Source organism: Centroberyx gerrardi, chromosome 8, assembly GCF_048128805.1.
Source record: "Centroberyx gerrardi isolate f3 chromosome 8, fCenGer3.hap1.cur.20231027, whole genome shotgun sequence".
NCBI lineage: Eukaryota > Metazoa > Chordata > Actinopteri > Beryciformes > Berycidae > Centroberyx > Centroberyx gerrardi.
The window spans coordinates 24,171,076-24,182,283 of record NC_136004.1 but is presented as its reverse complement, the minus strand read 5'-3'; the positions used below and the strand labels follow the sequence as shown (position 1 = coordinate 24,182,283).

At 42.2% G+C, this 11,208-nt stretch overlaps 1 protein-coding gene across 1 annotated transcript in view; it reads left to right on the top strand.

Moving 5' to 3' along the window:
* Positions 1-11,208, top strand: part of unc5ca (unc-5 netrin receptor Ca) — a 215,972-nt gene that overhangs the window by 177,817 nt on the left and 26,947 nt on the right. Inside the window, exons 8-9 of the mRNA XM_078284992.1 lie at positions 404-460; positions 9,038-9,229. Of these exons, the coding sequence (XP_078141118.1) occupies positions 404-460; positions 9,038-9,229 (249 nt within the window). The remainder of the gene's footprint in view (positions 1-403; positions 461-9,037; positions 9,230-11,208) is intronic.

The following is an 11,208-nucleotide window of genomic DNA, read 5'->3' as shown; positions in this document are numbered from 1 at the left end:
CATCAGCAGTTCATCTGTGTCATAGACCTTCTGTCTGCCACGGCTAAGTGAACCACTCAACATGACACAGCACTAACTGTCCTGCAGACATCAGGGTTCCTCAATTTTGTTTTTTTTCCCCCCATGGGGGCCCCAAAAAGTGTTTTTTTTCCCCCCTCAGGACCTCAATTGAAATTGATTTGCGGGCTAAAATAACTACACTAAATGTGCCAAGAAAGAAAGAAAGTACTTTGATATGTAAAGGCATATATATATGGCATATATATTTTTTCTGTATTCCTGTGTTCTGTTATTTGTCCCATTTTGTTTAATTTGTTTGTTCGAGTTTCATTTTGTTGTGTTCCTCATTCTCTCTCTCCCTTCCTCCATCCATTCCACCATCCCCCTCTCTCCCTCCCCCAAGGTTCATTGTTTCAGAAGTCCACTGAGTCCAAAGAAAAGAGTGATTTGGGATTCACATGTGAGTTGATGTTTTATGTTTTACCGTCTTCCATTTTCCTCTCTCTCCTCTTCCTCCTGTTATTGTTTCTTTCTTTGAGTGAGCCTTGAGGCCTTTGGGCCATATCGTCTGCCTCCTTGTCCCATGTCATTTTAAGTTATTTGATAAGAGTTTTGCTCATGCCTTTTGATCTGGCCCCTTGATGTGCACTCTTTTGCTTTGCCGATCAAACATAAGGCTTCAATGAAGCTTCAAACAGTAGCTCCAGTAGTTCTAAATGTTAATTCTTTTTCACTTAGACAAAGGAAGTCATGGTAGGTTAATCATTTGGATCTTTGCCAATCTATTCCTGATAGAAGTAGCAGTTTGTAAGGCCTATATACTCAAGCTCAATTACTCCACTGGAATGTTTCAGTGAGTCTTTGCCAGCTATATCTGGCTGTATCGTACAATATCTTCATCATCTTCTTGCTATTAGAGAATAATAGTGGGAACCAGAACCCTGGGCGCTCCTGTCCAGCTTCAAGCAATTTCAGTAAGCAACATTGTCCAACCCAAATGACGTAATGTATAGCTGACATTATAAACGGTGAGACTTTCCATGCCATTTTAGTGGGGTTTTTGTACTTTCATTTCGGAAAACAGAAAGGGAACAATGCCAGTTATTGTTAAGTTATGAGATCACACAGAGAGCGAGCAAAGGTAGGAGGGCTGCCCAGCCCATGTTGAAAAATGTCATAAATTTTAATAAACAGGCTATGCTTGGAAGCTTAGGTAATTTGGTAACTTTCTGTTTTACATATCTGCCTTAGGTGGGCAACTAAAATAGGCCCAGTCTTACATCATTTAAAATGTAAGGTCAATGCAGGATCCTCAAGCTGCCTCTTAAAAAAAATCATGCATCATTTGTGGGAGTGAAAAATTGTAATTTAAGGGAAGGGTAAGGCGGGGAAGGCACAAGATCAGCTGATAAGGGTAATGGTTGTGGGTGAAAGATACCTAATGAGTAATGAGAATGGTGAGAAATGATAATGGTGAGTAAAAAATATATTCATCCCTATCTGCTGTCCTTTCTCCCTCTGTTTCTCTCTCCCCACCCTCTCTCTCTCTCTTTCCATCTCTCTCTCTCAGTTACTAGTATAGGTTCCTCAAACTGACATAATGAGATAGTTTTACTAGAAAGTGTGAGAGAGACAGAGAAATTGAGAGGAGCAAGAGTGAAAGGACCCCTACCATACATTATTACCATGGTTTTTCATTTCTCTCATTGCCGGAGCTCTCGTTTTATCTTCAAAGCAGTCTGTGAGAGTGTGCGATGTGTTCTAATGACTCTCGTTTAGGGTCTGCTAAAGCAGTTTCATCATCAAAGCGTGTGTTTGAGATGAATGGTCCCAGACAGAGAGAACCAGAAAGACGATGGAGAGACATCGTTGCTCATTTTGCAGATTGTCACTCTTTTTTAATACTCAAAATGCAGTCAATATCATAAGCATGGAGAGGTTGCATGATTGACTCGCTAATCGTCGAGTTGGCGCTCTTCCTGAGGCGCTGAGGAAGGAAAGCTTCTAGCAGCTTTTCTGAATGTTTGACTACAGTTACACTTCTCAGTTCAACGTGATTTTTTTAGATGTGATTCTAAAGATTTTATGAGATCACACTTCTATATGTGGCCTGAAAATGGTTGGTTATGTGTGGCTGTTTATTTAAATGTGTCTGCATTTCTTTTTCCCACTCCATTCCTCTCCATGTATTTACATTGCTTGTGTGCTTATTGCGGCTGGACTGTGTCTAGACTACATAGAGTTCCAGATCCAAAGTCTGATTTTTGTGCATCCACAGCTGTCATTTAAAGGGGAAATAAGTAAGATTATTGCTGCCCCATAGCACAAAATGACCATACTGTATCTGCAGGGGTTTGATAAGGTTGTTGATCAATACCAATAACTCAGTAATTATTTCGTTAGGTGCTGAGATTTCTGTCTTTCGAACCTCACTTTCCAGCCCACGCTCACCGTTTTGGAACTAATGCTCCCTGCCCATTGGAATTTCAAAACACTTCCAATCGGCCATGTGAGGACATTTCAGCATTTCATGAAAGCTAAAAAGCCTTATTCTCAAGCCAAAAAAGCAAATGGCAGAACAGTATTATTATTTATGCTGTATTATAGTATTTTGCATAATGATATATTACCCCTTCACAAAGCATTTCTGTTGGACTTGTGCTCTGATTAGCTAGCTTACGTGTCTCTTTTGTGAAAATTTGACTTATTTTTGACTGGACTTTTTGTGTCAATTACAGGCCATTGTAGCTCAAGGGGACAGGAGGGGTGAGAGGGGTGAAAGGGGTGGGAGGGTGGGAGGGGTGAAAGGGGTGGGAGGGGTGGGATGGGTGAAAGGGGTGGGAGGGTGAGCTCTGCGCCAGAGACTTGTGCAGGAGGAGACAACTTCTTCCAATGTGGCGGCCAAGACAGATCGATAGTGGTCGTACATTACTTAATGTTCCTTTTAAGTGGATGAAACAAGTTGCATTAAAAGGCCTACATTAGGTAGCTACAGTTTTATTGTTTTTATTACAGGCTCATTACGCTATGCATGAGAGCTAATGACTTCATATACAGGTTTCAGAGTAGTGTGCACTCATACAAATACACCTTCTGGCCCTCTCAAAGTGACTCCGGTGTGTATTTGTTGGCACCCATCATCATCAAATTTCCCCATCCTCACTGTGGAACATTAGCGTAACCACACCTTCAGATTAGTGTGTGTTCTTTTTCCCCCTCTCTCTCTCTCTCTCTGTCTCTCTCTCTGCCACTCATCCCTGCCAGTTACTTCGAGCGAATGTGTCTGCCAGGAGTGCAGTATGGGTGGCGTTTGCATGTTTGTGCCAAGCAAGATCAAAAAGGCAGTTGAATGAGTTTCAAGTAGTGATTGTCCACAGCTCCGCTTTGGATGCAGATCACAGAGAAGATAGAGACGAGCTAATCTGAGTTATCCTTGTTTCCCCCTTCTTTAAATCCTCTCTGTGGCAGATTGGACAGAAACAGAGAATGACAAAAAGCTCAGCCAATCGATAGACAGGGATCCATGCTGACTGAGGGTTAGCTGGGGCTTCCGTTCTGCTGGTCCATGTGTGTACGCAAGTGTGTATGTGTGTGTGTGAGCATGTGTGCAAACCCTTGGGGCTCAGGAAATTGCAGGAATTATACACAAACACACACACACACATGCACACACACAGTCACACACAATGGCACACAAACATTCAAATTAATACACACAAGCATGTATACAAATGCAACCAGGTAACAATGCAAATAGGAAGAAGCATGCAAAAACACATTGACATAAGTGAGAAAAGGAAACTACGAATAGATTACCTATGGGAATAAGAATGTTCTTCATCCACACACACACACACACACACACACACACACACACACACACGCCACTAGCTTCATGTCAGCTGTCTGCATAGTGTCTAAATTGGACCCTGTGAGATCAATGCGATCGTTCTCAACCTCCTGACTCTTTCACAATGCGCATACAAGTGTGTATGTGTTTCGTTTTTGTGCATGTGTACACGCTTGTGTGTGTATATGTTCCATTCGTAAGCATATGTCTTTGTGAATTTCTGTTGTTGTGGGTGTGTATGTGTGTGTGTGTGTGTGTGTGTGTGTGTGTGTGTGTGTGTGTGTGTGTGTCCTGACCTTTAGAACAGAACATTCTCCCTCCTATAGAGAGCTGTCAGATAGTACTTGCTGGAACATCACAGGTTGGATGTTTGAATGTCTCTTTCTCTTCCCAGGTGATTTATCGTTTATTCAATTCCTCTCCGGTGTGTCCACTCAAAGGCACATATTTTTAATCTAAATCCAATTTACCTGGGCTTGCGGGTGAGTGCTTTGGACATGAAACTGCTTGTCAAGTAAAAGGGGGGAGAGCACAGGAGATACGATATAAGACTTGTGGATAAAAAAAAATGAATGTGGGTGTGTGTACATGTACTGTATCTGTCTACGCATTTATTTTTTTACATATGTGTTAGTGTGAGAGCTCGCATGAGTGCTTGTATCCATATAAATGCAGATGTGCACGTTTAATTGCATTTGTAGGTGCCTATACCTATCATTTCTTTGTCAGACTTTGCTCCTTCACCCGTTCTATCACTGCTGATTCTGTCATTCTGGCTGCACAGATCACAGCCTCGGGCCATGCCCAGACACACATAGAGATTCAAACACAATATGCATTCATCTGGGTCTGGTCAAAAGTGCAAACCCACATTCAGTCCATTTTTCAACATCCGTCTTGTCAAGAAAAAAGCTATTATGCTAGGGTGTTAGGCAGTAGAAGAACATCAGACAGACACAATGAAAGAATAGGCCAGTTTCAACCAGAATAGCGCTTTTGTTTTCATGTACTATAGTAGCAAGATGAAATAAAAGACTAAAGATGTAGACACATAAGGAACACAGAAAGGACTTGAGTACATTCTCCTTTTCTTGTGAGGATTATAGTCAGAGGTAGTGAAGAATGAGACATACATATTTAAGAAATGGAAGGTATAATCCCTCGGGAGAACATTTTAAAGATTGAGCTCAAAAGAGCTATCATTCAATCAAGGGAATTGTACTATTTGGTCCTACAGCAAGAACCTAACTCTCTCTCTCTTGCTTTCTACTATTACTACTACTGTACCAGTAGTGGTACCACTACTAAATAGATTTGCTTAGGTTGTCATAGACTGTGAAGTTTACTTGGAACTGTTTTTTGTTGGCAAAGGAGACAATGGGAATTTAGGACAGTCAGAAGATTAAAAAGGAAGCGTGGATGACAAAGCAAAACATTAGTATCCAGCGGTTGTATGTAGGTTATTCAGGCAGGTAGATTACCTCCAACGGGACATGTTGTTCCACTCATCAAACAGATGGAGGGAGAGAGACACAGAAGGAGCGGGAGACAGGAGAGAGAGGTATAGAGGGAGAGAGATCTGAAAGAGTCGGGGTAAAAACTGAAAAACAGAAGAGGATTTTTAAGCCCATTGGCATGGCACACTTATACACACATGGAGAACACAGTGACACTACTGCCTGAGAAATAAGCCTCTATAGCAGATAACAGATGGAAATAACACATTTAGCAGCGCTATCTCTTGTGGCTGATTGGCACCTTACTCAGTCCATTGTGCTGAGGAAATTCTGAAGTTCTGAACTTTAAAATTAGATTAAAAAAAAAAAAAAAAAAGATAAAAAAAAGATTCCCTGAGTGGATGGTGGTGATGATGATGATTAAGATGATAATTAAGATGACAAAGTTGCTACTTAAGAGGATTATCCAATTCTATTCCCCCTTGCCAAGTGTAAGGGCCTTGATAATAATAACTTTATGAGGCAGTTAGTAGTTACGACATTTAGTTGGGCAATTTAGGGCAATATTTCCAACAGCATCAAATAGGAATTGGTAACTAACTAGTACAAAATCAATATGAGTTAAATTTTGGGCTTCAAAGGTGGTGCTACACAAACTATGTTTTGAGATAAAGGAGATGAACACTGCTTTTGACAGGCATTTGAATCATTAATGTGACAAACCAACACAGACTCAGAATGTTTTGTGAAATGAGCGCAAACTCTGAAATGCAGACGTGTTGTGAACGCAAATTATGTGAACATTACATTCCTCCACCACGTTTTGGATCATGTGACAGTTGGACTCGCCATTTTCACTTGTTCATCACATGAAAGTAAAACAATTTAGATTAAGGTTAGGCAACTAAAGCCCCTTTCACACATGCAGCTTCACCCAGAAACCTTCCAGAAATTGTACGTGTCTGGGTCATGTGTGAACAAGACCTAGTGAAATTCCCGGGAGTCTTCCTTTGTGGCGGTATTGTGAACAAAAGCCATAAGATTCCAGGGTCAAGCACACAAAAGACACGAAATGACAGTCTTACATAATACACTTTCACATAGAGTGGGTGAACCAGTCACAAGAGACTCTGGGGTGGTGTATTTCATTCTGTGACTTGCTCACGGCAGTCATTTGTTTGGAGTGGGAGAGTTGAAAGTCTAAACACCGTGAGCAAAATTTTTGGTTTTCCAAAAATGACTGCAAATTGGTCGGACTCCGAGACAAGGGAGCTACTAACCAGCTGAGTGGAGGATGATAGTTGGAGAAACTTGGCATCTGGCCATTTTTCTAAAACTATAACAAGTGACGTTGCGTACCTTAAACGCAACATCCAGCCTCGCCTCACCTATCCGGGATCGGCATGTCATGTGTGAACGCAGTCTACATGGAAATTTTACGAATAAGTAGCTAATAGTGTGAGTAGGGGAAACCACTAGCGCATGGCAATCTTACGGGTTCTATATGTGAAGGTTAGGTTAGGCTAATGTTTTGGCAACTAAAACAATTTGGTTAAAGTTGTGGTAAGGTTTTGGTCATAAATAAGAGGTTTTGGTTAAATAAGAAAAATTTTGACTCACAGTCGAAAACATCTTGACCTGAGCTGGGACATGAGGCAGGTGTATACGCCCATCTACCCCCCTCGACCACAACACCGCCCTTACTTTCTGTCGCACTATTTCAATGTCTGCATGTTCAATTACTGCATGTTTCCAGTCTCCTTCTAGTCTCTTTCTACTCTCTTGTCTCTTTCACGTAATGAGAAAACGTCTCTCAGTTTTCCTACTTGGCGCACGTATTTGCTTTTCAAGATATCGTGGTCATTTCATGGCAACATTTTGGGAGACTAGGCTTGTTGGACAGACTCAAGGTGGACAAGATTGTGGTTGGGAACTCGGACAAAGTTTCCTTACCACAATGTCAGTGTCAAACTTAAGTATGAGAGACATGCTTTTGCCCCTGCATGCTTTGCTCCCCTGAGATACAAGAAGTGGTTCATAGCTCCCTCAAGTGGTAGATTAATAACTAACACTGTCAGGAGTGACCTTTCCTCCGTGTGTGTGTGGGTGTGTGTGTGTGTGTGTGTGAGTGAGTGTGTGTGTCATGCTTGTCAGTGCAAAGACGTATGTGAGCGTGAATGTTTGTGTGCATCATCAAAGGATTCTTTCATGCATAATCAAGTTCATGCTTTCTGAACTTGTTCTGATGCGACAACAGCAAATCCTTTAGCAAATGACTCAGGCTGTTTGTAGCTAAAAGCCTGTTATCTGCCTCTCAACTTTAAGGGCGGATTAAAAGGAGCATTCCTATACTTTTCTGTCTTCTTCTTAATAGCTGCAGACAAATCCCCTCCTACCAGCTACAGAGGACATGATTATACAAGGAGTGCTTTAAGTGTGAGAGACTTGCTCGAAAAAGTTTCACAGACGCTTTCATGTTGAATGTGTAGGCTTGTTTGTTTTTCTGCTTTGAAGTTCAAGTGCATTTCGTCTTCTTTTGCCCTCTTTTCCTCTTCTTTTCTCTTATCTGCTCTCTACTTTTCTTTTCTTGCCCCTTTCCTTTCCTCTGCTTTTGTCTCCTGTTCCATGCTCCTCTCCTCTCCTCTCCTCTCTTCTCTTGTCTTCCTCTTTTGCATTCTGTCCCCTCCTTTTTTGTTTCCCCTTTTCTATCCTCTGCTATCATTACCTCTCCACTTCTCTCCTCTGTTGTCCTCTCCTCTTGTTTCCCCTCCTATCATCTTTTCTGCTCCCTCATCTTCTGCTTTTGTGTGCTTTTTTCTATGGTCCTCTCTCTTTACCTCCTTCCCCTTCCTCTCCTCTCCTCTCCTCTCCTCTCCTCTCCTCTCCTCTGCTGCCCTATCTCCTCTCTCTTCCTCTCCTCTCTCTTCTTATCTCTTCTCATTGCCTCCTCCTCTCCTTGTGTGTCCTCTTTTCTCTGTTCCTCTCCTCTTATCTGCTGTCCTCTCCTCCTGTTTCCTCACTTCTTCTCTCCTCTCCTCTCAACTTGTGTCCTGCACTCTTACCCCGTCCTTTACTTGTTTCTTCTCTCCTCTCCTCCTGTGTCCTTTCCTCCTCTTCTGCTCAGGTCCATTTGGTATCTTTTAGTGCAGTTGGTATCTTTTACCATCCTTATCGCCTCACCAGATAAAACTTTTTCCGTGCTCTTCCGGTGCTACGCAATACCGATCATGAATGAAAATTTCACCGTTGTTCTCACCGAGACACCATTAAAGTTTCAGTCAAATTGCAAAAGGATGTTAGGACCCTTGTAAAATAATTAACGGGCGTATTAAGTTTTAAGAGTCGTCATCGTTCTTTTTATGAAAGGTACCTCTCCTTCTCTCTCCTTCTGTCTAGACAAATTAGCATGTTCCACAAGCTGGAGGGCTATTTAAAAGTTTTGTTTGAATTGAAGCTATTGAGGTGGTCCTTTGAGTTTGATCGTTTGTCTGAGGGAAAAAATGAAATTGTCTAACACTAATGAAGAATTACAGAGAGCCATAGCAAATTACTTTGGCGCTACAATTACAGCAAAGTTAATTTAGTCTTGCATTTAAAATGACCATCCTTTTGTTATATCTATTTGTTGTCACTTTCTGACATATGTTTCCTTTATTTTGCTCTTGCTCCACGTGTTACAATGTCTCTCTCTAACATTATGTCTCTCCCTCCCTCTTTTTATCCCCTCCAGCTGCCCCCAGTACTGATGATGTGGCGCTGTACGTGGGCATTGTCATCGCGGTGATCATGTGCCTGGTCATCTCTGTCATCGTGGCGCTCTTTGTTTACCGCAAGACACACCGTGACTTTGACTCGGACATCATCGACACCTCAGCGCTAAACGGAGGGTTCCAGTCTGTTAATATCAAAACGGCCAGATCAGGTGAGGACAGATATGGAAAATGACTTTTGATACGGTTTCTGGTAGTGAGAGAGGGGAATGTCATACGACGAAGGTGCTGAGAGGGATTCACACCCATTATGTCAGGACTACATGGTATATGCTTCAGCCTGCATTGCTCCTAGACATGGTTAGCATATTATATTGAGACAGTTGCATTTATAAAGAATAGGAACTAATAAATGTTGTGTCTGTACAATGGGCTTCAGAATGTACTTTACAGTACAGTTTGCTGTCTGTGTCACAGAGACAGAGCTGTCCTTTACCTCCTTTCATATGTGTTTTGGCCCACTGTATTTGATACAGTTTGTCCTTTTTGTAGGTCCATGCTGCTCTCTTTCTCTCTCTCTCTCTCTGTCTCTCTCTCTCTCTCTCTCCCCCCCCAATTCAATTCAATTTAGCTTTATTGGCATTAAATACTTCAGTATCTGTTGCCAAAGCAAAACAGTGATAATTGTAAAATTGCAATTATTCGATCACACACAAAGAAAAATAGAAAGTATTAGTAGTTACGGCATCTCATATGTGTTTTGGCCTACTGTATTTGATAAAGTTTGCCCTTTTTGTAGATCTATGCTGCTCTCTCTCTCTCTCTCTCTCTCTCTCTCTCTCTCTCTCTCTCTCTCTCTCCTTCCTCCCTTTGAGACTGTACTTCTATGAGAATAACTCTACCTGCCCCATCCACTGATGCCTTTGATGCTGATACTATCAGTGCGTCTCTGTACTCTGACACCGGCTGTCAATCTACACCGGCTCTGATTAATCTCTGTCTCTACTGGAGACCACTCTCTTCCATCAAGGAGTCTATCTCCGTCTCTCTCTCTCTCTCTCTCTCTCTCTCTCTCTCCATCTGAACATTCAGGTGACTCACATTTCCTGTTTATCAGCATCCTCCTCTCTCTCTCTCTCTCCCTCTCTCTCTCTCTCTCTCTCTCTCTCTCTCTCTCTGTGTCTCTGTCTGTCTCTCTCCCTCCAGTCACAGTGACTCCTAGTGTAGGCAGACACTCCCTGTTTGTCTCTCTGGTAAAGTGGAGCCATATTTCACTCTCTCCTGTCTGTACTGTCGTTTCTCCCTCTCTCAGTCTATAGGAAATGGATGAGGGGGCCAGATGCAGCGTGCATAAACACACACGCACTTACACACACTTCTACACTCATGCACATGCACACACACACACACAGCAGACTAGGTGACGTGACAATTTACAGTAATACACAATTCCAACTCACCACCTCTCTGTTTCTAGATGCAGGAAGTCTCATATGAATGATTGAAAGATTGGGAACTGCCGATCAGATCATATCCAACTGCTGGCACACTGATACTGGAAATGCCAGTATTGGGTTGGGGATTGGTACTGGTATCCGTCTGGTATCCGTCCACAGACGCCATAAACTTATGCCTTTTGCTGTAAGGATCTTTATCTGATGAAAACATAACTAAAAACACTTCACATACAACAATTAATTAACCAATTAGTGATGCAGAACAACTGTCAGATCTGCAAACCACAAGGTGCAGTATCCTATACACCTGGTAGTCACACACCTGGATGCTTTGATAGTTTTGTGTGTGTGTTTGTGGTCAGATTTTGGGTGGAGGATTAAAATTCAAATCATGGTATACAGTAAAAAAGAAAAGTGGGGTCGGAGAGGATGGAATGCAATTTGGTAGACAGCGAGCGTGAGAGTGATTGTGTGTGTGTGTGTGTGCGTACGGCCATGTGTCTGCATGAGTGAGGACTGGGTGACATTTCATCAGTGAAACATTAGGATGCTTGTCACTCTGTGTTGAGGGACCATCTCCGATTACTATTAATGAAGAATTATGTCCCTGCATATCTCTCTCTCTCTCTCTCTCTCTCTCTCTCTCTCTCTCTCTCTCTCTCTCTCTCTTTCTCTCTCTCTCCATCTTTCTCTTTTTCCCCCCTCTCTTCTCTATACCTGTCCATTTGCGCTTG